This window comes from Rhipicephalus microplus, chromosome 5 (genome assembly GCF_043290135.1).
Source record: "Rhipicephalus microplus isolate Deutch F79 chromosome 5, USDA_Rmic, whole genome shotgun sequence".
In the NCBI taxonomy this organism is placed as follows: Eukaryota; Metazoa; Arthropoda; class Arachnida; order Ixodida; family Ixodidae; genus Rhipicephalus; species Rhipicephalus microplus.
The window spans coordinates 49981238-50008473 of NC_134704.1; the positions used below are offsets into that span (position 1 = coordinate 49981238).

The 27236-nt window shown below is 43.3% G+C and overlaps 1 protein-coding gene across 1 annotated transcript; it reads left to right on the forward strand.

The window, feature by feature from the left end:
• Positions 1-622: 622 nt before the first annotated feature.
• On the forward strand, positions 623-26334 carry LOC119173872 (uncharacterized). Its single transcript, XM_037424655.2, has 15 exons — positions 623-1131; positions 1585-1693; positions 2718-2794; positions 3145-3279; positions 4720-4788; positions 6861-7066; positions 10384-10450; positions 11576-11653; positions 12358-12568; positions 12735-15596; positions 16544-16569; positions 17713-17794; positions 19126-19223; positions 20162-20219; positions 21131-26334. The coding sequence occupies exons 1-15, from the start codon at positions 1006-1008 to the stop codon at positions 21310-21312; spliced, it is 4386 nt and encodes a 1461-aa protein (XP_037280552.2). The 5' UTR covers positions 623-1005; the 3' UTR covers positions 21313-26334.
• Positions 26335-27236: the final 902 nt, after the last annotated feature.

Sequence of the window (27236 nt, forward strand, 5' to 3'; positions counted from 1 at the left end):
CGTCCGCGGCGCCCATGTTCCTCGCTTTCCGCAGGAGGTAGATAGATATGAACAGTACCCCCAGCGCGCCCAGAACGGCTACCACGACCAGTAGTGCATTTTTCATCGTCACCCCCGATAGACGCGCGCAGAGGCGGCTGTGGCGACGGCTCACATATTTCGACGCGACGACGCCCCCAGCCCGCGGGTCAGAGTGAGTCACAAAAACGAACACATGGTCACTCAGGAATGTCGCTGCTTCCTGAACGATCGCAGTCTCCGAACCAACACTCGACAAGCCTGGAATTCCCGTCGCGAACCGAATGTCCGCACGCAAACGCCAGCAGATAAGGCGATAAATGCAAACAAAACAAGAACAGCAAACAAGTGGCCAATGTTGGTTGACTTGAGGCTTAAGGTCGACTAAGTTTAGTTTCGCGCGAAACTTTTGGCGGGGTGCGGCGTTGAGAAGAAGGCAGCGCAATCACATACCACTTAGTTTTTCAAACCTGTTAGAAGGTAAGATACAATTTACAGAGTTTTATTGGAGTGACATGTGTTTCAACGCAATGCATTTTGCATTTTATCCGGATGCAGCGTACTACGTCAGGGCGTCACGCTGTGCGCGGAATGAAAGAACCGGATGTGGGACGCGCTTGAGTGCAGCGGCATCGCCATTGTCAAGCGGGGGCCTTCTGCTAAAAAAATGTAAAAACTTGGCGTTGTGCTTTCGCTACTTGTGTTTTGCGGGCGAGAATATTTGTCACTCCTAGAGCTTCCCAATGCGTTGAAGGACGTTGCGTGTACTACGGACGTTTGGCGTTCATCAAGTCGTACGTAGAGAAACCAGTGACCCATTTCTTTCACGCATCGTGCACCGAGTGCGTCCGATGTTGGCCCCAGCCTGCTGCGGTGTTCGCGTGGCTTTGTCCACGACGGGCGGCCGTATTCACTCGTAGCGTATCGCTCATTCATCGGAACTTTACTTTGTGAGCGTAGATTCGGACCCCACTCTATCCGGCTCACATGTATTCGTGTCAGCCTAACTGCGTCATGCCTCTAAAAGTCGTGCTGAAGAACTTTCTGAACCACTTTGAAACTTTGGAGGCCCGCAAGAAACTTGGGGACGACCTCTTCGAAGCCGAGTTTCAGGTACGTGCGCTGCGGTTTCTTTCGCATCCCGCGCAGTGCATGAGGCTTTCTGAAGGATAAGATGTGCACGGATAATGTTTGCGGATAGTTTTACGCTTAATAGTAAGCCCGGACGCCGGGTCGTTGACTTGTTTGATACAAAAATAGCGCCATGGCCCAATTCCTCTGCCTTTCATTCGTGATGCCGCTGTCTGAGCTGCGGCTGCTTCCTCCTTCTTTTTTTTTTTTATTCCAGATAACGAAGTTTATGACCTCGAGTGTTGCCCTCTTTCGGATTGCAAGGAACACCACTTTACTGGAATAGTTTGCCGTTTATACCCAATATACTGCGCATATCCTATGGCACATTAAGTGATAAGCTGCTATTGCGCCTTGCTGTGGAGACGATGATGTCCTTGTCTCCCATAATTTGACAAACGGCTCAGATTCAACCTTTCTTCACTTTTATTTCAGAGTTTGAAAGAACTTACAGAACGCCTCAAGCATGATCCAGAATATGCGTGTACCGAAGGTCAGAAGGAAGTCAACAGAAAGAAGAACAGATACAAAGACATTCTACCATGTAAGCATATCACAAGTTTTTATGAAGTATTTGTTCTATTCAGCAACATGGTGACACCAAGCTAACGCTGAATATATGTGCGCGAGAAATCGTCTCTGCGTTGCAAAAAGAGTTACTGTCTAGGAGCAGCTGAACGGCATGATGAATAGAGAAGTTCAAGAGCATGGCATGTCAAATTCTCTTGCTTGTTTTGTTCTCACACATCTGTCACATATATTTCGCTTGGATGAAAATTGCATGTGTAGCAACAAACTCATTGATTCCGTAAGACTCCCCTTGGGAGGCTACGTTGTGCTTATGCTGTGCTCACAGCCTATTGTGTGCTCATATACAATATATGCGACTTGATGTTACACCTGATATCGGATGTGCATTTGGAGAAGCATGCTTGTCTCAAGTGTTGATAGCACATTATTTTTTTTTTTTAATTTATTGCTTCTGTCTACTTGAGGTTTGGCAACTTTCATCACATTCTAAAATGTGCAGTGCTAATCAGGGCCATACTCAGGAAATTTTTTCGGGTGGTGTTTTTGTGTAGAAAGCTAACTTGGCAACTAGTGGTCGATGTGAAGTCGTGGAAATACTTTAATATCACTCGAAAAAGCTAAGGCATTAAAAATTTTCGGTGGGTGTCGGAACCCCCCTCTAGTTACGGCCCTGGTGCTGATGATTTCTGAATCAGCAAAGCATGACAATAGTCTTGACAACTCAGAAAATATTCCATGCTTATGCATATTAATTGTAAACTTAAATAATGTGCCTTGTGATGAGTTTCCAATTGATGATCTTCTCAAAAGAGAGTTGTACTATAGTAGTAGCAAAGCTGTCTCCACGCTTATATTCTATTGCCATTTGTACTGCAAGTTTCCTTGGCGTAGAAGAGGTTGCCTGTTTGTTTTTAAAAGCTGCACAGTGTGCTTGCTTTCAATGTATATCTTATGGTTTGTTGTATCTCTCACTCAGTATGTGAAACCTCCCTGATTGTCAGTGTAAGGTACTGATGCTTGCTGCCTTCACATTACAGATGATCTCTCAAGGGTTATTTTATCCGAGTATCCCGGAGTGCCTGGTTCGGACTACATTAATGCCAACTTAATCAAGGTATGGGAATCATAAAAAATCGGCGTTCACGGCGTTAAACTTGCTAGAATGCACCTTGATAAAGGCGAATGACTCATAACAAAGTGATGCAGAACTGTCATAGCAAATTTTGTGGTATATCAGTCATTCTTTTCTTTATCATTGCTTGATTGATTTGTGTGCCGTCTACTTTATGTAAACCATGAGTAAATAAAGCACATTAAAGTTTGTTTAGGTCTGCAGTGTGCTCTATGGCCTATGTTCCGCATTGTTTGATTCATTTTACACACAAATTCAGGAGTGCTTGTCATTATTTTCTAATGTGACATGATACAAGAAGGGTGAAAATTTGCTTTTGCTACGAAAAACAGGGCGCAAGTGGTTCCAGAGCCTACATAGCATCGCAGGGGCCTCTGCCAACGACAGTCATGGACTTTTGGAGGATGATATGGGAGTGTGAAGTGCAAGTAATTATCATGGCCTGCAATGAAAAGGAATCCGGAAAGGTGCGTGCACCATTTCCATATGTAAAGCATGCATAATAACATGAAAGCTTGAGCGAGTTGGTTGTACACAATGAACGTACTATGAAGGGGATTCGCCCTACGTATGGCTGACGCAGTAGCTTAGCTGATGTTTCAGCCGCACAAAGTCGTATTGTGCACGATTGACATCCCCTTCTTGTAGCTCGAGTCATCGCAGCTACATGGGTACGGGTGAATAAGGCAACAGGCTAGGTCAACTAAACAACACTTTATTGCTATGTTAGCAGAAATGCGTAAATGTCGCGTAGAGGGACTGTCCGCTCTAGGAGGATAATAAATGGTAGATGATTACCCCTTTGGTCGTCAATGTCCTTGGCTCACAGGGGGTATCTGGAGGTTTTTCTCCATCTGGTGGCCGGCACAAGAGAGACCCTCTCCCCAACGAGGAGCCAAGAAGGGATGACTCGACCTACGGGAAGGTCCCCTTCCCGTAGCTCTAGTCATAGGAAAGAAACGTGGGCGCACATGTTTTCCCACACATAAAAAGCCTTGTACAACCTTCTTCTTATTGTCATTGTCTCGGTTCATCAGTAGAGCATGCATTGTTGAACAGTACTGATGTGATCCCCCATTAGTGACTCTCATCGGGTACATTGAACTTCGTCTGCCTCCTAATTGGCAAGGAGCTAGTTGCGCCCATTTCAGGTTTACACCAGCTGCGGCACAGGAAGATAATTCCCTCTATGAACTGATGCTGATTTGTTGCCATGTGAAAATATTGTGTAGCAAACGCCAGCCCACCTTGCAGCAGAGTGGTGCAATCGTGGATTTTTGATTGGTTAGCATGTACAGCTGAACTTCTTTATGAAAGGCTTGCACCAGGGAGCAATCTTGCCTTTTTGTATGCGATGCCTTTTAAAAGCAGTGTGCCAAGTAAATTTTTCTTTATCAACACCTATTTCAGTGCAGGCACATTAGTGTTTCTTATACCAGCTTGTCTCTTACATCAGTATCTCTTATGAAGGGGTTTGACTGAAATGTTGCTTAAACAGTTATACAGCCGAACCCCTTTATGAGAGACACTAATGTGCCTACATTGAAATATGTTGATGAGAAAATGCATACGTGGTACTCTGCTTAAAGAGGCATCTCATATAAAAGACAATAATTGCTTTCTGGTGCAGGTCTCTTGTAAAGTGAGTACAGCTGTGTTTCGAAGTCAGCCCCTCACTATATGTGTGTTATTTTAATTTTTCGCTATGGTAACCCACTCTTTGTATTTGTACCTCGCCCCTTTCCTTCCGAAGTAACAGAGCCATTTCAAAGGCCTTATTTGAAGTTGGTGTAAATAAATACCGAGAGGTTTTGAAGTCTTTTTGCAAACTTTCTGTGGCTTATTTTAAAGATTTCTATGTCTCGCCAGCTTTTTGTATTTACCTATGACATCTTTTATTATTTCAGTATAAATGTGAACGATACTGGCCTAACGAAGGAGAGAAGAAACAGTACGGCAATATCACAGTTGAACTCGTAAGTAGCGAAGACAGCCAAATCGCACGGTTGCATCGCATCTCATTGTATCTGCTAGTGTAAGATCCTCAGAGCTTCTTCTGAAATCTTGGCTGAGGCAAAGGTTTTAGATCTGCTCAGTTTGTATCTATTGACACAAAGTACTTTGTGATGCCTGAACAAAAACGACCCTCTGAACTTCATTTCGATCAGACTTCCTTTTTTTATTTATTTATTTTTATTTTTTTTGCTGTTGCTCTCATTTTATCTTATCTTGTTGTCTATCATCAATGCTTTGGCATATTAGCTATTTGTTTGGAGATTTGGAGATGTACATGTGCCCTGCAAAAAGGTGGACCTGTCATGACTAACTATGGTACGTCTCTAGCCCTGGACATTAGCAACAAAAAATTATGGTCAAGTTCAATCGTAAAGGCTATATCTGCACTGCACAAAAGACAAACAAGAGGTGCATTGCTTCACTTTTGCTGTGGGAGTGACAGCTTTAAGTGCAGTGTGGTTTTCTTAGCAGGAAAGATTTTTCTAATGTATTTCCTGTTTTTCTCGCATTTGTCGTTAAGCTGTTAACCACAGATTGAATGTTTGGTTGTGATTCCTAAGTATGTCATAACAAAAAAATGACCCCCCTCCACCCAGGAAAAAAAGAACTGAAATACATTCATCCTAAAGAGTCTTGAATAATTTAACCCTTTGACACTCCATGTACCCATTCGTGTAAACCATTTGTTTCTGCTATTTCTATCGACCAGGCACTAAGAAAGAGCAAGATATAATGAGCTTTGAATGAATTGAACCTCCAACAAAATAAATTTGTCTAGATTTAACTTTATTTTGTAGTGTACTGTCGTATATAATCACTGTTCTGAAGGCATGACCATCTTTAAGTTGTTTCACATGCTGCTTGCTGCGAGCTATGTGAAAAGTATAATTTTTCTATGCTCAAAATAAACGTAAGAAAAAATGCACTTGCACTGTACTTTTAGCCCGAGATTTCATTCTGCGTATACCAAAAGTGGGCATCAATGACTTCAGGATAAATAGATTTTAATTACAGCTTAATTGTTGTAATTAAACTTGCTGTCTTCCACAGCCTTGTGTTTTGCTTTCAGATGGCAAACTTAATCAATAAATCATTCAGTAAGTTGCTCCATCAACCATTCTGTCACTCACTGCCATTCTGCCTGTGTAAGAAAAAAAAAAATCTTTTAGAAGCAATTATTTTGTCACAATAAAGACAAGAAATTGTGGTTCTCACTTTCCAAAATGCCTGTTCGAAGTTTACTGAATAATTATGACATCTATTTGTGCTTGCGAGTTGCAAAACTGTACTTTTCAAGATTGTTTGTGGTTTTACCTACATTGTACACTCCTGATTTTGACGTGTACATTGTAATTTACTAGCTCATAGTTTTGCATGTTGCAATAAAGTGTAGTTGATTGTTTGTGCTGTACAATGTGGTGTTTGATGTGGTGTTGTGTGCAGATTACTGTGTGCCCTTTATAGTAATTTATCTAGAATTTCAGGGATCATGGTTGTCGTCATGGCTACTGGGGGCACTCATGCATGCTCTCACATTTAAATGTACACATATGCCCCATAAAGTGGACGGAGGGATGGCCGCCATGGTAGCTCATTTGGTAGAGCATCGGACGCTACCGTATTCATTCACAGTACCGGAATGAATTGGACACTGCCGGTAATTTCTGCCGTATTTCTGGATGACAACTGCCACGGGATGAGACGTCACTAACACTTGTGCAACTAAGACGCTCCTTTGATGGAGATACTAGGTCCACCTATCAAAACTTCGGTAAGCCCGACTGAGGCACTTGTTCGTGCTTGGACATCGTGTACATAGCATGGCTGTTTTTGTGTTACTAAGGCACTAGGAACCAGGTCAGGTGTCTTAGCCTTTAGTTCCAGCACCACGACAGTCATTAAACTCGCATATTGTCATAAGTATATAGAAAAGTGCTACTAATAGCCTTGGTCAACCAGTCTTATCAATCGCTCACTTTGCCTAGTCAGTCATTGCTTGAACGCAGCATACGCTTTTTTGCCCGTGACACAGGTCAAATGGAAGCAGGTGTGCCCGGACTTTTTGCTCCGCACGCTGCGCGCCCGCTGCGGCACCGAGGAGCGCACGCTGTGCCAGTTCCACTACTGGTCGTGGCCAGACCACGGTGTGCCGACCTCTGTGGGCCCCATCGTGGACCTGGTGCGGCTGGTGCGAGACTGCCAGGCCTCGGAAGCCCTGCCTGTGCTAGTCCACTGCAGGTGCGTGGGATAACCTGGCGCTAGTGTTCAAACATTTCATTTCACCATGCTCGCAATGTATTTATGCAATATATAGAGTCAACTCTCAGTAGATGGAACTCCTGTTAAACGCTCAATAATGTCGGGACCCGCGGTTTCTCCATTAACCACAAGGTTAGATTTGTGTCGTATTGGGCTAGCGTCGTCTCTTGTGTCCCTCTGTCGTGTAGTCGTGTCTACAAGGGCCAGACAAGCCGGTGTTCAAACATACGTCTTAGAGAACGTCAGTCTTCCTAGCAGGGCAAACCCCTAACGCACCTGGCCTCGCACTGCGCCGAGTGCCAGTGCGAAACACAATTCTCCGCCACAGAGATCTTGTTTAGACATCAGGATCGCACAACGCAAGAGCTTGCCGAGGTTTACCATATTAATTCGAGGGCTCGTGTGTGTTGTCAGCAATTCTTCTTTGGCCCTATCGGACAAGGAAGTTGCACTACTCATGGAAAGGGGGTAGACTGGTGGGGAGGGGGATGCAGGAGGTACGTTCTTGGATTGATTTATTGCCTTCTATTTTGCCCACGATGCGCATGCGCAGCATTCAGTCGAGCACCAAACGTAAGTGTTATACATTTTTGGTTAAAGCATTAAAGCTTTCAGTTCTGAGTAAGCGCTTGTGGTGTACACTTTCTTGTCCATGTCTTTTTTGCGCTACATTTACGACGTAAATGAAACATATTTTCTTTGCCTTTTCAGGTTCCATTTAGCAGGAATCTATTGTATTTACACACACTCCAGTGGTGAATTGTACACATAAACTACAGTAAGTAAAGGGAACCTGAAGGGACCGGAAAAATGTTTCATTTAACAGGAGTTAGTTTTACTGGGAGATGAACATGGGTGCAAGATACAAGCCCGAAAACAAGCTTTGCAGAGGCAGTAGTTCCGTTTAACAGATTTCCATTTACTGAGAGACTACAGTAAATAGGTTTGTCATGCATGGTGTTTTACTTCAAAGGGCTTGAAACTCGATGTGCATGTTTGCACACACTTTCCGAGTGGACAACCAGCGTTCATTTAACTCCATTGCTGATTTAGCACAGTGGTTATGGAGCTCGGTTGTTGACCCGAAATTCACGGGGTCAATCTTTGCCGTGGCGGTCACATTTTAATAGAGGTGAAAAGCAATAGGCTCATGTACTGCACGATGTCGGTGCATGTTAACACCAGATGGTCGAAATTTCCGGAGCTCTCCAGGGCCTCCACTGTTGCGTGCTTCATTACCATATGGTTTTGAGCCTGAAACCCCAGGTATTTTCAATATAATCTAACATAGTCGCGACACATGTAGCTACAGATGATCACTTTGATAAAAATACTGCACCACACTTATAAGTCTTGACGTTCTGTGTTAGGAGAGTAATCCCAAAACTATGATTTTTATTTTCTCGGAATGAACATAACCATTAAGAAGTTGCTTATAGATAATGAAGCTAAGGTTTGATTATTTTCATACAAAAATACAACATCACTGACTTCAGAATATATAAATACCCTAGTTATCATATATTACTCATTACTATATTCTCTTTCTTGCTGTAGAATATCGAGTGCCTGAAAATAAGCCTGCATAAATTTGACACACTTAGAAACAGTCCGTCATAATTTCCGCTTGAAAGGGCTTATAGCGTGCATTTGGCAGTCTTTACAAATATTTTCTTACCAGCTGTTTTTGTCATATTCTTTATTGCTGTGCACAAACTTGGGGCAGCTTTAACCTTTTGAGACTCTAATTTTTTGCCAAATGCAGCCCCCAAGGTTGATTTTTTTTATTTCTGATTTAAATTGTTTAGGTGAATCTATTTCAGAAAAAAGTTGTTGGAACTTTTTTGGGGGATGAATGTAAAGTGACAAAAAGATTGCGTTGTCACATATGCATGGTTTACTCATGAATAACAGTAATATAACGTAATTCACAGACATCAAAACCAAGTTCACAAATCGTCGTCAAATGAAACTGGGCGGGAGAAAAGTCTCCTTTGGTCCAACCAGTATCGTCTCCCCTTAACGTTTGAAATGTCTCACATTTATAAACATCTGTCTTGCCTCGTTAGTAATTCCTCGTATGATGACTGATGTACAATGAAATCCAATTATTCTTAATAGGCAATCAAGTGTCAATTCGCAGGAATTGTCGCTAGACTCCCTTGTACTGAAAACTGGATGGTTGTACACGCATTCGAAAAGCAAAAATTAGCGAGAAACCTATATCCTCCATCTTATCGCCAATGAGATGTAGTTGGTTTCTGTGAGCCCCCAAAACGGAAAATGTAGTCACGGCGGCATCATTTGTGTCAGTTCTTACACGGAAGCAGGTGTAATCGCGCACCAAGGAGCAATGAATTATACAGTGCAAAGCGGTCAACTTTTGAGAGGCTATAAGCCAGACAATCATCACTTCTATAAGCGCAAAAAGTGGAAACCAACCGATGGACGAAATCCACGATATCTAAACCAGCCGCTGCAAGCCTCCTTGTGACCAGATGAGCAAGCGATAGCCTGTGCACCGCTGTAGCAAAGCATAAAAAAAAACACTGAGAAACATCGGCACTAGAGAAAAATTTCATGTGTTTCTATAATGTGGCAGGAAATGCCAAGCTAGAGAAATGATCAAAAAAGGCATGATTTTTAAACATACAAGCGATGATGTAAATGTACGTCATTTACCATTTTGAAGATTTTCACAAAGGATGTGTACTTCATTGATTCTTAAAGGGTAAAATGTCTTTTTTTAATGTCTAACTGAGCGATGTGTCGTCACTGTAGTCGTCATCAGCCTACATGTAATCACTGCAAAATAAAGGCCTTCTTCTTTCTTCTCCAGCAGCGTATCATGTTGAGTAGTACTGTCAGGTTGCTGATAACTTCTGGCAAACTGTGATATCATTTTGCTGTTCCTGCTTCGGTGGTCATGTGACTAGCACTTAAAAAGCCCATGTGAAAAATGATCTTATCTGGTGGCTCCATCACATACCAGAATGCCTGTGCCCTAACAACGAAGGAACGAAGGGAAAAATCTAATGGCTCGTATTTCTTTGTTAGACACAATAATGAGAACTAAAAGACAACAATGCCAAGAAAAGCATAAGGTATGTATTATTAGAAATTACAATATAATTGTGACAAAAAAAGTTGATAAAAAAACAGTGAAAGCCTTGCGTTTGCTCCAACTACAATGCTGAATGACTAGTGGTGTGGATGTCATCCGTGCCCTCACAGAGCTGCCTCGAATGTGTTTATTTTTAATGTCGCTTATTCTTTCCTTTGTGCTATTTACACAGTGCTGGATGCGGAAGGACGGGAACGATTTGTGCCATTGACTACGTGTGGGGCCTAATGAGAGTTGGGGTGAGTTGCTTGTTTCTAAATTCAGCATCTTCCATGTGTTACGCAATACTTTATATCTAGCAGTGAGGCACAGGCGCTTCGTCTCTCATTTTTCGTCATGCTGCTGAACCGTATGTTAAAGAATGTCTCGTCACTTTTACGCGATTAACACCCCACCCAAGTGCTGCAACCACAATTGGATGTGACGAAGTAGTGGCATACAATTGCAGATATTGGTAATAATAGAACCTAATTAATGCAGTAGGCGTACGGATGCGATTTCCCCATATCTTACCATGACCTTTCAATCATATTGACACGAGCATGTAGTGGGTTTCTGAACCCGGCTCTACGGAGCCTACTCGGCCTTTTTTTGGGGGGATTTCTGAATGCCTAACATAGCTGTCGCTGAAATTCTTTCCAGTTGGTGATAGACGGCTCATGGTTCTCATACCACATGTGAGCATAGTCTTCAAGCGCGAAATAGACGTAGCGAAGCTTCTTGTTCTCGTTCGATTTGTTGGCGGCTGCGACCCGATTGAAGTGGTCTAGCCAGTCATCTACGTCCTCTAATACATCACCATGAAACGGCTTCGGGGTGCGTGTTGTGTAGACGACGCTTGGGGTGGATGCGAGTTGGTCTACGTTGCTCTCTTGTCGTTGCCGTTGTGGTGGTCATTCTTGCCGAGCTCAAGGGACCAAATTAAGGAGGTAGTCCTAGCAAGCGGCGGCTGAGGCGAAGTGCCAGGTTTTACCCCGGAATTGTTGAAATGGTGGCAGAAGCTAGAAGCGGCTTGAGTTAAAACTAGCGAATTGGGATTGTACCCAGCCGCTCCACAGTTTGTCACAATATTAAAATCAGTGCAAGTAACAGTGTAGCAAACAGCGGAACAGCTTCGATGGAGAAGCGCGAGTTCGGGATCATCTTTCTGCCGACCAAATCCTTCGACACGCACAAGTAATGATTACACTAGCCACGCAACAGCCAGAAACCCATTACATGCTCGTGTCAATATGGGTAATTGAAAGAAATCCTTTTTTTTTTTTTTTTCAGGTTGAGGTGCTAATTGAGTTAGTCTTGAAACCTTAAGAGCTTGTTGACCAGTTGTGCAAATCCTTTTTTTTTTTTTTTTCATTCCATTTCAGAAGTTGAGCGATTCTTTCAGCTTGTACCAGATAATCCGGGAGATGAGATTGCAGAGGATTGCTATGGTACAGACAAAGGTATGTAGCCGCTGTGGATGTCTGCAAATTTTTTTTTTAAAGTTCTTGTGCCTTTGGTGTGAAATGTAGCGACAAAATGTTTTGTGAAGTTTATTTCGATAGCTGCACACGTGTTAAACTTTGTTTTTCCTGTTAAATAGAAGTGCTACACAGCCTTGCCAGCATGCAAATAACATAGTCGTGGCAGCTGTAACTGAAGCGTTGCAGGGAAAAAAAGGTTATTGTTTTTTACACCTAAATGCTTAGTTTATTTAGATCACAATGTGATGATATTGCTGTGAGACTTGTACTGTGGCACTTGCAAACAGCGCTCTCTATTTTTATGAAGGGTGGGAGCTTGGGCATGCTGGTAGCGCATAAAAAAAATGCGGGAACAGTGCAACAGACAAGGACTGATAGTAACAACACTCACAACACTGACTTTCAGCAACCTGTTGAAAGTTGCTCAACAATTTGTTGAAAGTTGACACTGTGTATCCTACCTTAATCAGTCTTTGTTGGTTGCACAGTTCTTATATTCATTATTTTTAAAGCATTCTTCAAAGTGCACATGGCAGTAAAGGTTGCACTAGCTGACAAGTGTCGTAATCTTGTTCCTGATGAGCTTTCCAGAGTGAATTTCTAAAATAGATTTTGTAGTTGAACAAGTGTTGCCCAGGCAGGCAAGTGCTCAAATTGTGTCACTTCTTTTGTGTATATTCTAGGAGCAGTATGTGCTGGTTCATCGTGTAGTGGCTGCTCTCTTCGAGCAGCAGCTCAGGATAATAGACAGTCACACTTACGAAAACCTTGACGAGGACGGGGAACCACTTCTGGGGTCTGGCGAAAACATTCAGAGCAACGAAAAGATCTACGAAAACCTTGACGACCTCGGTCTGGAAAACAGGAGCAGGGAAAAGGAAAATGCGGAAAACGGCAAGTTCTTTCCCCCTGTATGTCGAGACTGTCGTATGAAATGGCGTGGCTTGGCACATCACAGTAAAATTAAAAATTTGTGCCTGTTCTTGTGCTTGTTTTTGAAGATTTAGTGTGATCCGATTAGCTGTGACTTACCTAATTTAATTGTTTGTTGCCTTTACAGATGAAAAGTGCGATAAAGAAAAAGAAGTGGCTGTAGGCAGTGAAGAGTCGAAGGCAGCACCGTCGCAAGAACCTGTACCCGAGTCAACTGGTGCCGACGATGCTTCGCAGAGGCAGGCTCGGGCAAATCGCTCCATGTCGTGGAGTCCCGAGCCCAACTCTGCGGCGACATCGTCTTCCGCATTATCATCCTCTGACGCAAGGGGAGGTTCACGTAGTTCGGTTATTACAGACGACGAAGATAGCCAGTCCTGCAAAGACGACCCCGTGCAAGTAAAAAAGAGCCTCGGTAAAAAGAAAACAAACGAAGAACAAAGCAAAGCTGCAACTCTTAGCCGGGTTCGAAGCCTCTCCGCAACGAACATCTGCCTGGAGGAGCCACCTGGCAAGCCAGAAGCAGCGGACAGCGGAGGAAAGATCGTTGGAAAGGCAACTGTTATCCGCCGTCCCAGCATAGCAAGGCTCAAAGCTCTCTTCGAAAAGTCCGACTCTGACGACGTCAGTGGTGGAGAGGCAAACAGAAGGCGGCCTGTGTTCAGGAGCTACAGCCAGAGAGTCGCGCCGCGAAGACCATCGGTGGCGCAAGTTCCTGACGCCGTCGAAACACCATCCGTGTCGAAGTTCAAGCCATTGTTGTTAAAGCGCAAGAGCCTTGGTCCATCTGCTCGAAAGGCGAAGGAGTTCCGAGACCAAGAGAAAAGCCAGAAGCAAGTGGGAGCGAGTTCGGGCACTGCTTCGAAGAAGGAGAACCAGACAAGCCAAGTTGAACAGTGTGTGCCTGAGACTGCTACAACAACGAAGGTCACGAGTACACCCATGCAGATGGTGAGCTCGTCGAGCGAAGCGGCCGCTAAAGCACAGTGCCTTGCAGCGAGTTGGTATGGTGACAGTGGTGACATATGGGAGAAGAACGTTCTCTACAAGTCTTTGAGCAGCTCCAACCTTGCAGGCCTCAATTCGCACGGTGGCAACAGCGCACCAGGCTCAAAGCCTCTCTCAGAAACATCAAGAAACTCGATCTCTAGTAGTGTTTCGTCCAAACTGGGTCAGAAGTGCGATCCTCCGCCGCAGCTACCTACAAAAAAACGAACGGTGCAGACCCTGTATGCCCCTATTCCTTTTTACACAGTCGATGTATCGAGAAAATCTCATACACTTCCTGCCTTGGCTTGCGGTGGTGACAGTGCGCAGCCCCAGAAGTGTGAACCCCGAGAAAGCAGCATTTACGATTTCCTGCCGCGGAAGGAAGATGCACCTCCCCGGCTTCCGCCAAAGACAAAACTGACGAAGCCACAATCTCGCGTCGTACCCATATCAGCTTTGAACAACACCTACGTGAATGTTTCAGACATGGTCTTGGCCAGGAATGAACTCATGTCTCGTTTGTCTGATGGCCGTTATATGAACGTAAACTTGGAAGCAAAAGAGAATATGAATCGGATCGAAAATGTGATCAGGCAACATCCTCGGGGAGCCATTATTGATCTCACTTCGAGGAAGTCATTCAATGACCGCATCGCTTCCGGCTCCGTGTCCAAGTACGAACAGGTATGGGATGGGAAGACATTTGTGAAGAAAGATGTGAACAGCAATGAGGTGAAGATGGGCAAGAGTTCAATCGCTAGTCGGCCTCTCAAGATTGAAGGGGACTCTGCGGCTGGCACACGAAGAGACGGCTGTGAGAGCAGCACCCCTGCAGACGATGCCACCTCTGCAAACAAGGAAAAGTCAGCAACCCTTCCATTTGCGTTTCGTACGCACGCAAACCAGAAGGAGTTGCCTCGCCAAAATGTGAGGCAAGATCCATTAGCCGCATCTTCGTCGGAGATGGACACCTCCGACATTTACACGACACATGACGAACGATCAGGCACAGAGTACGACACCCTGTTTGCAGAATCTAGTGATGCTACGGAGACCGACGCACCTTGTGAAAAGGATGCCAGATGGAAGGGCTTTCTAGCTGTCCAGCCCAGACAAATGCAATCAGGACCTGCACACGTGACGAAAAATAAAAATGTTTCAGGTTCCCATGCTGAGCAGCATCAGCACGGTAGAACAGACACCGACGTGAAGCGCCCTCTGCCACCGTACGAGACCATATATCCAGTGCAACCGGGCTTTATCAGCAATAGTGGCAGGGCCCATTATTTGGCCAGCAACCCACCTCCAAAGCCACCACGCACATACGGCTTTGGCACCAAGTATGAATCTGGGCGTGCTAGCAATGTGACCGCTGGATCCCCGAAAAAACCATTTGAGAGCATTTACCAAGTGCCACCACAGCCAAGGACAACACCGCATATGATATCTAGACCACTGCACCGACTGCCATCTTCCTGCGATCCGATGGCCCACTTGGCGACGTCCGTGCCAACTTTTGGCACAGTCCCCTTTGCTCCCGTGTACCACCCACGCCAAGGTGTGTCGGCCATCAGAAGTCCAGACTACGAAAACGTGTATGCCTGCCCCTCTGCCGTAGCAGACGCTCAGGGTGCAACGAGGCAGCAAGGGACGCGCCTCGTGAAGCATCACTCAGAGTACCGTGCACAGATCAGGGTTCCTCAGCCGGAGCCCGTTGAAGTCTCGAAACCGGCCAGCTCTATGCCTGTTGGCAAGATGCCGCTACAACACTCGTTCTCGGACGCCAGTATTTACGAAGCACTTCGTGGTTCGCTGACCAACCAGCAACAGGAGCAACAGAGGCTGGCGGAAATTCAAGCGCAGTACGCGGTTGTAATGAAACCGAAGAAGTCCGGACTTCAAAAGAGCAAAACTGTGGTCTCGGAAAGTGCGCTTCTCGGACCATTGGGACCGTCTGCCCCCCCGCGGTGTCGGCGTCCGCCGCTGCCGGATTCTGCTGGTTAGTTTTATGCACTTATACTTGTTTGGCTGGCAATATATATAAAAATGAAATAGCCCTCACTAAATTTCGTCATACATTTTGGGCGAGTTGGTTCATGATAGAGGGAAAAAGTAGCTTTGCAAACAGGCACCCAGTGCTTGTGTGTATGTGACTTTTTTTTTTGGGTGATGGGTGTCTATTTGCTCTGGTACTTGCTTCCTTGAATACTGAACTTGTTGTAAGAACTCTCAAGCACTTAAGAAAATTCCTGTGGAAATGTTGCAAAAGTTGTAAATAATAATAAAAAGAACTGATGATTTAGGAAATGTATCCACTGAAATGGCTACACACAAAAGGTGTCTACTTTGTGTGAAATCGCTAATCCAGTCAAAAGGCAAACTTCCTCTGGCATTTGTCATGTACAGTGGCAAAAGCTAAAACAACTGGTCAAAATGACAAGGAATGTAAAAAATTTTCATTTTCTTACAGCTGTAACTCACTCCAGGATTCAATTAGTGTGTTGCATTTATAATACATACAATTGAGAAATGGCTCAATTGGAACACTGATGATAGTTACATAGCCTTGATAACCTGTTATGTAGAATATCTTGTGTAAAGAACAGACAAACACAGCAAAAAAAATGTAGACATAAAGCTTGCTCTTTTTCTGTCTTCTTTTTCTGAGTTTGTTCGTTCTTTGCACATCATCTCCTACATAACACATCCACCAACTCGCCAAGCTAGAAGTTTGCTTTAATACCCTCGCCTTTCGCTACCTTTTCGGAAAGCTTCTGTAGCTTAGCAGGAAGCATGTCTGTGTGTTTGTGGTTATATTTAATTCAAAATGCATTGGTTTAAATAGTTGGAGGAAACCTGGAAAATGTTGGCAAATTAAGACTGAGTTGTTAGCCCTGCAAAGTGCTGCAATTTCACCTACACAGTTCCTGTACCACTTTTTTCCAGATTCATCAGATGGTGTTGGCAGCAAAGTAAGTGTATATCACATTCACTTCTTTTTTTTTAAGTTCATAGATACTGTGATGAAGGAAGCATAATGTAAGAACGACAGTCTTGTCTGCAAGTAGGAAGCTCTACTCGTTAATCATCTCTCTGAAATAAATTTTTCAGTGCATAAAGTTGCGAATGCAGGAACCAAACTGAAATTTTTATATATGAACCGGGTATTGCATTCTTAGCGATGTGTGAGTGGTTTCTCACCTGACGGCTTCAAAAGCTGTATTCTAGGTATGTATGTGTTGCTTTTGGACGTCAATCAATCAAGCAATCAATTACTGTCCTAAAGAGAAGCCAGCGCTTTCATTAAGGTAGCTGCCTATATTTTAGCCACAGCGGCTGCATTTTACTGGATGCGAAACGCTAGAGGCCTGTGTACTTAGATTTAGGTACACATTAAAGGGACCCTAAACCACTCAGGAGTCAAAATTTACTTGTAGTGTTGCACGTGCGCATGAGCCTACAGCGAACTCTTAGCCGTGAGAATTTTTCGTAACAGTGCCGTAATAGCGAAGTTGTACGCAATCCATGACACAAAAAAAGCTGTTGCTCATTCCTCTCTTTTGCTGTGCTCTGTTCGTCGACTTGTCTCTCCTCCTGGCTGAGTGCTGCGCCTCATCGTGAGAGGAGAAATATTGACGAGCGGACGTACCTTCATTACAAGCAGGTTCTGTTTGTGGATGGCGTGAGCAGCCAGCAATGTTCACGTCACGGTGAATGCTGAGGGTCTGAAGACTACCAAAAGGCCGGGAGAGGAGAGGGACATCTTGAAACTTACTGGGTGCTCACGACTCGTAGTGCTGCCATGTCTGTTATTGTTGATCGTGATGGCATTCTGAACTCAATGCGTGTATTTATTCGAAATATTATAAAACTATCGAAGGTAGTTTGGGAGCCCTTTGAAGAACTGCGGGTTGTTGAAATTTCTAGAGCCCTCCACTATGGCGTGCACTAAAATTATATTGTGTTTTGGCATGCAAAACCTTGGAAATTATTATTAAGGTAGTTAGCATCATATTGGACCTGTTTGCACGTGCCACTATGAAAAGCTACTCACCATGATGTTGAAACCTGGTAATGTAGTGTTTCAAAAATGTTCCACTCTTGGCATTTTTCAGCTGGAGAAACAAGGCACTCCTGATGATGTTGCACAAGTTCATGTGAAACCGAGCAAAAAAGGAGCAGCTTCCGGAAGCAAAAGTAAGCGTTGTGAAAATTCAGGCTAGCCCGTTGCCTTTGCACAGGCTTTGCCGCCTCTTTCTGTGTTCTCATGACCTGACATGACTCCCCTCCTCCGGAATCTGCCACGCTGGGGGAGTGGGGAGTGACGTTTAACCCCTCTCACCCTGTAGCGGATGTCGACTGCGGCGCCGTGCGTGGAGTCTCTCAAGACGATTCCTGTGCGCGCGTCGGGAGTGAGAGAGAACCTCTCCGGGATGACATGGGCTAAGCACACATTTCTTTTCTGTCCGTCGGCTCCCTTTGTTTGGGGCTCGTTCAGACTTCGTCAACGCCGCCTTGTGCTCGCGTCGAATGTTTACTCTTTGTCGGCCCCCCTTCAAACTCTCGGCCGAATAGCAGTGCGGTGTTCTAGTGTGTGGTCATACTATGCCAACCCGTACTTCTCGGAAGTCAGCGCGAGCAGAGTTTTACCCTCGCTCGAGCGACTAAGCCCTTTTGTCCCGGTGTCCCCGTGAATCACCTTTGCCCACGGAGCCGTGCTCGCGACACCCCGTGTAGTGCATCTCGCCCGGGGTGTAGATAAGCCCATTTGCTTTTCTGTCACCCCTTTTGCAACAGGCTTTGTACTGCGTTCTTGGTGTTGCGGCAGACAATAAAGTGTTGCGACCTTAAGCACTACCGTGTTCTCGCCACGGCGACGGTTAACGCGTGCCCTGCGGCTTGCTAAGGCTGAACCCACGTTAGTGGCCGTACTCCTTCGGCATACGTGTAAACTACAGCGTGCACCGATTTCAGCACCTGTAGAGGCCGAACAAGTGGCATTCTGCATGAGCAAGACCTTGCTTTATGTATCTCTTTATCACAATACCTTCAAGTTTTTTTTCTTATGCTTGACAAATCCACTTCCTGTTACTTGGCCACATGAGCACATTTGGTAATGCAGCTACTAATGCTATTCTGTGTTTATATTAAACGAAACTTGGAATGTGTGCTATGATGACGTTTGATGTGTACTGCGCAGTTGTTATACGAAACCTTCTATTTTCCTTTCCCTTACACTTATTTGTAAATAAGGTGGTGGTCCTCCCACGAATGTTGTGCTTAAGTTTTCAACTTGTGGGCTGATGCTATTATAATTCCTGCTGTCCTCTATTCCCGCCATGACTAAAGCATCTGAAATGTGTTGTCTTTTTATCAGCGCTTGTGGGAGGAAACAGGGAATGTATTGGTTAGGGCAAGTCGGGCTTTTGTCAGGCTAGGTTAGATTACAGATCATTTGTCACTGCTACGTTTGTCATCCTTCAAGTTTTCTAGAAGTGTCTGACTGTTGCTCCTGACTCTGGATGCAGGCCAGTCCAAGGAAGGAAGCTCAAGCGGCAGTGAGGGCAGTAGTTTTATCTCGGGCACACTAAGCAAGGCCTTTGGAAGGCTGAATCCTTTCTACAAGGTAAGCAATGCAAGTCATTCGGCTATTTTTTATTGACTGTTTCCAAGCCTCAGTAATGCCTTGTCATGGTCGTTCTGGTTCTCGAGGTCACTCACACTGAAACGACACAAATGCCAACCATTGCAAGCCCAGTTTCAACCTTTTACGGACACATTAAGCAAACTCCAGTGTTCTTTCATATGTGCTCCTAAAGTAGAAAGGCCATTAAAGTGAGGTATCATTTCCTTTATTTCTTTTTTATTGGAATATTAGATATTATCATAAGCTAACATATACACTCAAACCTCGATATAATGAACCTGGATATAACAAAATCTATCTATAACGAAGTTAATGAAAAATAACGTAGTCTTGCAACTTTTATAACGAGCTTCTAGATATAACGAACTTATTTTTATGTAAGATGCAATTTTGTTATGATGATGATTGGGTGTATAATGTCACAATACATTATAGCATAATCAGAAGCACTCGCTTTGGTTAAATCACTTTGCACTGACAGCTGCTTGGTCAACATCGAAATTTCGTCACAGTTGTCCTATTGAGCATCGTCGCGAATTTCCTGAACAAAGTGTACTTTTGCAGGCTTGTTTTTCTCAATTCTAGATGTATAATCTTCGGAGTCACTTTTAATTTAAAGAAAATTTGTGAATGCTACATAACCTTAAGAAAAGTTGCAATAGACGGCATCACACTCTATTCAAAATGAAATTTCACTATCGTATGCATAAACTCTGAATAAGCAGCATCTTGTGCTGTCTCTAAATAGACTTCCAGCAAAAAGAACAGAATTATTGTTAATTTGTTCAAATAACTGCATTTTTTCTTTATTTTTGATTTGTAATTGATTGTTCTTTTTCAGTTATGAAGTATGCTGTCCCATGATTGCAAGTTCTAATGTTTTTATTACTATTATTATTATTATTTGCTTTCTATAGGGGAACTCTGGAACATCGGAAGAAGCAAAGAAAAAGACGCCCCCCGTGCAGCCTACAGGTAAGCACCGTTTAGTTTTGTGCTTTTCTGTGCCACTGGTCCTTACAATATAGTGTTAATTTAATAGTTTCACATAACTAGAATCATTAATTATTTTTGTCCCTTTTGTTATGACTTATAGTTGGGGTACTGATTGGCTTTTCGCATTGGACCTTTCACGATACCTTGTTCTTCGAGAAATTCCCAGCTATTCTTTTAGCATGGCAAAGTTGACATGAAAAAGTAAGAACATGAAAAATGAAAATAAGCAGGAATCTGTTATTAAAATGGCTAGGCTAAGGGTAATGTTTTGGAAACAACTTCATTGGTGTCCCTGAGGACACTGTATAGTTAATCTATTACAAAATACACCCTGAACTAATCTGAACTAATCGTTGAAATCTGTGTATATAAGGGTATGTTATTTGTACCAAACTTTCATCTATTACAAAATACACCCTGAACTAATCTGAACTAATAGTTGAAATCTGTGTATATAAAGGTATGTTATTTGTACCAAACTCAGCTTAACAAAAGATTTGCTATTGGGGTTACTCAAGACAAAGAATTTTTAAAATGCTTGGTTACAGATGCACAAAACACCTGGAATTTATATATGTCGCACTGTATAAAGCAGCATTACTTGAGGAAATAATAGGTTTAAGAGCATTCGAAACATGTGTATTATTTACGCATGCAAGCAGAATGTGCTAGCCATACTTGTTACTCGCATCTGTGTTGTCTTCTATAGCAGTGGCAAATAATGTCAGGCAGGTTATGGCAACGTTTCTGACATGTGGTCGTGTCGAAAAATGGTAGCAGCCATCCTGTATCTTTAACACACTGTGCTTGTCTTCACTACTTATCCCTTCGGAAAAGCCTTGTACACATTTTTTTTCCGTTGACCTATTGTTGTGTAATATTGTTTACAGCTGGGACTGGCTTAAAGAAACCCGACATTCCTAAGAAACCAAACAACATCGCCATGCTGCGAATGTCCAAGAAACGGCCTGCACCGCAGCCAAAAGTATCCAAGGCTCCGGACTTTTCTGATCGCCCTCTTTCACAGGGCCCGAATGACTTATCAGGATCCGAACATTGGACTCAGGTCTGAAAACAACCGTCGTGCTTGTTCTCAAAGGACATCACTTGTTATGTAGCAAAACTGTGGTATGTGCAGGTGTTTAGTGTGGCCTGCAGATTATCTTGTTGAGGTAGGTGCAACACTCTTGCTGTACAGTGTAACGCTCCTGGTAATGCTGCGTGTACGTCTTAGCGTTACCGTTTTGCCAGAAGATTCAGATGCGAATTCGAACGTCCGTGCCAGCGGCGGCATATAGTTCTGTAGTGAAATGATAATGCGCTGCAGTGTTGTCTTATTGCGCGACATTTCTCTGGTGAAAAATTGTATCGTATCACGAAATTCTTGTTCTTTTGAAAAGCTGTTCACCATCCAGCAATAGCACTGAGCCTTAGAACCCAGTGCAAACTAGTTGTGAGCAGCATCACTTGATGTTGTTACTGATACTTCCGTTCGCTGGCTTTTTTTTTTTTTCTCCTGAAATTTTGTCAAAACTGTAATGCTGAAATGTATAGCTACCAATTAACTCTCTAATGGTTTCGCTCGAATGAGTTAACTATTTTAGCACAATTCCATGCTGCTGCTGTCCCCTCTAGTGCATTGTAAGGCGAATGCACCAGCGTAAAGGTCTTCACTTTTGCCGCGCTAGTAAGCCTGATTTTGTTCACCGGCATTGCTACTTAATACGTTAGCTTTTCAAGCTGACGAACTCATGTGCAACTATCACTGGGTAGTTGACAAGAACAGATTCTCGAATTGTTTCTGTGTTGCCGAGTCAGTTTCGGTGAGTACCGAAGGGGGGTTTTATCGTGTCTTTATTTGCATAAGGGCGTTGCATTCTTTTTTTTTTTTCTCGCTGGTGTCATTTCCCTCATTTCATTTTTAATATTTATGTCAACTTTATTTAAAATTCTCGTTTTATGTTCCACTTTTATTGCTTTTGGGAACGGTGCCTGTTTTTGGATTGAACATTTGTAGAGGTGAGATTGTCGCATGCACTTTGTTGCTGTCATCTTGTTGCGGCTGGGAGTCAAACCTCCGACCTTTAGCTGAATGTTGACGGCTTCTCACTTCTGAGTTCTCACTTCTGCAAATATTTGATGCTCTTAGGCAGCATTGCCATACTCGCCTATGGTCTCACTTAAGAAGTGTTTTTCATCTTCTCCTTGAGAAGCGCCGAGCGTTCTTACCATGATAGTTCCTAGTGAGTGAAATCACTGCTTGTAGCTTGGCTTTTAATTTATGCAAGGACTCAAACGTGACACCGTTTTTCCAATAATATATGTTTTAAATCTTAACTTATTAACCTTCATTATCTATTTGTGCACACTTCCATGGCAACTGCATGGGTGGCATTTTGTGTGCAAGTGCTGCACGCCGGTGTTCATTGCGCGAGAGGTGTGTTGGGTAAAATAGCTCTTTGTGCATTTTTGTGCTAGGACTGTGACTACGGTGCACTGATATGCCAACACAGATTTCAGTGCACGTCTGCTCTTTCTGGCACCACTGCTAAAGGAAAGAACTACAAGAACTCCGCAGGTTGAATCACTAGTCCTAGGCTGTAGTGGCCTGTTTAATGACACGCAATCAACTGTGGCCAAGACGGCACTGTCTAAGCCTTGTGAAATCGTGAGTAGATAGCGCTGGGAACTTTAAGCCCGCCTTTTGCTTGTCAAGTAATGTAGGGCTGAAGTAGCTGAGTCAGTCTTGGTAATAGTAGGACGCACCTCAGGTAGTCCAGAAACTGTATATACAAATAGACCTGAACTTTGGTTATAAGAAAACCCGCAGGTCGCGGGATCGAATCATTGCTGCGGCGGCTGCATTTTTGATGGAGGCGGAAATGTTGTAGGCCTGTGTGCTCAGATTTGGGTGCACATTAAAGAATCCCAGGCGGTCAAAATTTCTGGAGCCCTCCACTACGGCGTCTCTCATAATCATATGGTGGTTTTGGGACGTTAAACCCCGCATATCAATCGATCAATTGGTTATAACAAAGAGACTGCAAGTTATCAGACACCACTTCGTCCTTCATTTTATGTGTGTTTGCACCTATGTTAAGGTTCTCCTACACAGCATGACATAACATTCCTCCTTTGATATGCCTCTTTTATGCAGTAACATTTAGAAAGATTATCATGGCTGGGATTTGAAACAGACTTTGCCTTGAAGCATGAACACGGGAATGCATCGATGATGCAGCCAAGTTGCAAATGAGATGCGTTCCATGGGGCTGCCAGGAATGTGCACGAATGTTCTCAATTCATCATAGTGGTTTTCGTTCCCCTCATGCATATTCCCTTGCTCGTGCATGAACTGTTGCTTGGCGAAATGTTGTAACTTATGTGATAGGCAATTTATGCTATGCCTGTAATGTAAAGATTGCTAGTGATATGTATATGCCCTAATCAACAGTTTTTTTCTTCTTGTACATTTTCTAGGTAGAACGGAAAAGGACTGTTCGTTTGTTATCAGAATATGTTATTGCCAACCAATGTTTACATAGTGCTGCGTTTCGAACAGTGATGTCTTTGAAATGTTATGGCACGCAACTTTTTTTTTATTAATACTTGTTGAGGGCAGTCAAATGCTGCATGACTGCTTCGGCCTGTTTCGGTTGCGTGGCACTTGATGGTTGTTACGTTCTTGCAACAAGTCCCAATATCGAGCTTCACATGATGCAATGATCTCCCGTCGTGTTTGTTTTTTTATCTGCCACTGTTCACAGCTGTAGCAAAAGTCAGGTATAGATGTTGGTATATTAGCTCTATTTTCAGATATTAGAATGTATTTTTGATGCATTTTTTGCAGCAACATGTTCTCCTTAACAGTGTGTACATCCCATGTCCTTACCACCCCTGTGGCATTGACTGCTTGCATGACAAAAAGAAAGGCTGCGTCACATGTGCAGATAACTTGCAAAAACTTCATGTAACGCCAAGTAAATTGCAGGTTCAAGTCTTTCACTAAAGAGTTTGACTTGAGTTCTGGAAACTTGTAAGCATCAAAAATGTCGAGTAAAGACATGTAGTGTCGGCGGCAAAAGTTTGCGTTATCTGCAGCGCATCGCGGCGGAAAACTCCATTGCTGCACCACATGCCATCACTCAGGCCCTGCCGCGGTGGTCTAGTGGCTAAGGTACTCGGCTGCTGACCCACAGGTTGCGGGATCGAATCCCGGCTGCGGCGGCTCCATTTCCGATGGAAGCGGAAATGTTGTAGGCCTGTGTGCTCAGATTTGGGTGCACGTTAAGGAATCCCAGGTGGTATAAATTTCCGGAGCCCTTCACTACGGCGTCTCTCATAATCATATGGTGGTTTTGGGATGTTGAACCCCATATATCAATCAATCAAGCCATCACTCGGCATAGAGCCAAGGCTATCGACTGTGGCCTCTGCGATTACAAGCTGCGTAGTATCATGGAAATGAAAGCTTTGTCTTCGATACTAGGTATTGTTAACTAATAGTGCACTGTCTTTGCTCAAGAGAATTAATGCTCGTAATTTCGATCATAAGCTGTGTTCATGCTGTAAACCGGAGATCACATTGTTGCCTTATTTTTGCTTGGCTACTTACTGCCTTGTGTGCTGCAACCAGTCTCTTTAGTGTTATAATGAAGCTGTCCATTTACGCTCAATTGTTTTGAATTCTCTATTATAGTACTTGAGATGTGCCAAATGTGCCAAAGTAGTATCACTTTGTGCTGTTTTGTTCACTGTTTCCTAAAACACTGTTATGTTTTTTGTCATATACAAAATTGTTGGTGTACCACAGTCAGACTTTGTTATTGCGAAAAAAAAAAAAAAAAAACTTGTACGACACAAGAGTACAGATGCAATTTTTGTTGTGACAATGAATTCCTGACAAGCTAATATTGGTGTGAAATTTTAAACTGTCACAGTATGTTTTGTGCTGATTAACATTGTTAGGTTCTAATGGTACCAGAGGTGTCAAAGTGTTCAATTGTGTTCAACAGATGAAATCAGTGCCCTTTATATAATTGTTCAAAAGTGTTTATGGTTTCTTTAGTTCGTAAGGTGGTTGACAGAAGTGTGAGCATTTTTTCATATTGAAACATATTTTATTTAGCGAAACGCCAGAGGTCCGTGTACTTTGACTTAAGTGCACAGTAATGAACACCAGACGGTCAAAATTTGCAGAGCCCTCCACTACGTCGCCCATCATATTTATATTGTGGTTTTGGGACATGAAACCCCAGCAATTATTGTTATCATTTTTTTATGCTAAGCCAAGACATCAAAGTTTAGAGGTGGTACAAATAGCATTTGTTATTTCAAATGAGACACGCAGGAATCTTCGGGGAGATGGTAGGCATGTTTGCAGGGGAATTGGGAGGTGCCATCTCTGAAGGAACATGCAGCATCGGCTAACCCTTCGATTCATTTGATTGAACAGCTTCTTCGAAAAGGGTATTAGTGCTTGGTTCATTTCTGAGACCAGAACAAATGTTCCTTCGGATGGGACGTTTTCGTTTCGAGAAAACCATGCGAGTTTTCTGCTGCGTAGTTTCACGCCCCTTTTAAATAATCGACAACTACCTCCCCCACAAGTGAAAACGGTCGACTACAGTGAAGTGCCTTCTAGAACAGATAAAGTGATGCAAGAATGAGATTGTGCTCATAGCTCTGGTTATGTGCATTGAATTGTAAAAATATACGCTTGCCATGTATGTACCTGACAGATGTGTTGCTCGCCCCACTGTTTGCAACTAGTAGCTTTTTTCTTGAGCTCAGGCTGTGATTGGGGAAGCCAGGCTCTTGCCCGTAGATCATCATTTGTGATCGCTTTGTCACGTGGTTCCGACTGAGCTGTACAGAGTGCCTTTGTTGCCGCTGGTGCAATGTGATGAAGTCGTGAACCTACTGGAAGCACACTTGCCTGAAACAGTTGTGCCTTCAGTCAGCTCGACATTATTGGCGTTTGTGGGTTAATGTTAATTGAATTTGAATCTCGCATTGTTGCCTTGACTTTTTCTGGCTGTGAAATCGTGAATCTGTATGTACATACTCGGATAAAACGCCCCCCCTTTTTTTTTGTCGCAAAATTAATGAGTCTCCATCCACAGATCCTACGAAATCGGACAGTTCTGAATGCCTTTACAAACTACACATGCCACTTGTAAAATATGTGTCCACCAGTAGTCATGGCATCCCGTGAAAAAGGTTGATACGTTTAAACAAATACAGACAAACTTTATGACATCCCATTCAAGTAACATCTGTTTAACTTGACCATAAAAGACACAATTTGTGAAATAATTTAGTACAGGACCATATCGGTGATGTTTTATGTTACTTAGCCACCCAAAAGTAGTGCGAGACATACAAACTCTACGAAATTGGATCAAATTGAGTTCATTTCAACAGATGACGCCCTGTGCAAAACTGCAAACTGAGAGAGTTCAACTGAGCATAGCGACTGCAGCGTAGCCTCTTTTGTGGAAATATTGCCATTTTATCATTGTAACTATATGGCTAGGTCACATGGCCTCTGCATTACAAGCGGCATTTATGAACTCGGTGAAGAGTTTTTGCAAAAAGCTCCTTTACTTCCTATTTTGTGGATACATCTTAAAAACAGACAAGTGATGCTGTTACATAGAGGTAGATCCAGTATGATTTTAATGAAATATGATGGTCTCTAAATGCTGCCTTGGGCAGATTTTCTATTGCATACTGAGGAAGTGTTATAGAAAGCACTTTTTTTTATTCATACATCAGGTTTACAGCTTCGTTTCCACAGTTGTATATTTTAAATATGTAAGCCTTAATGCAGACAAAATCGAAGATAAACTTTCAGTACATGAAGAAATAAAAAGAATATAAATATTTTAAATTGGACATTTAAAGAATATCAGTATATATTAAATATGGCTCCGCATGTTGCTCTGCTTCTAAGGAAGAGTGTGAAAGAGAAAGGAAAAATACTGCTTATTT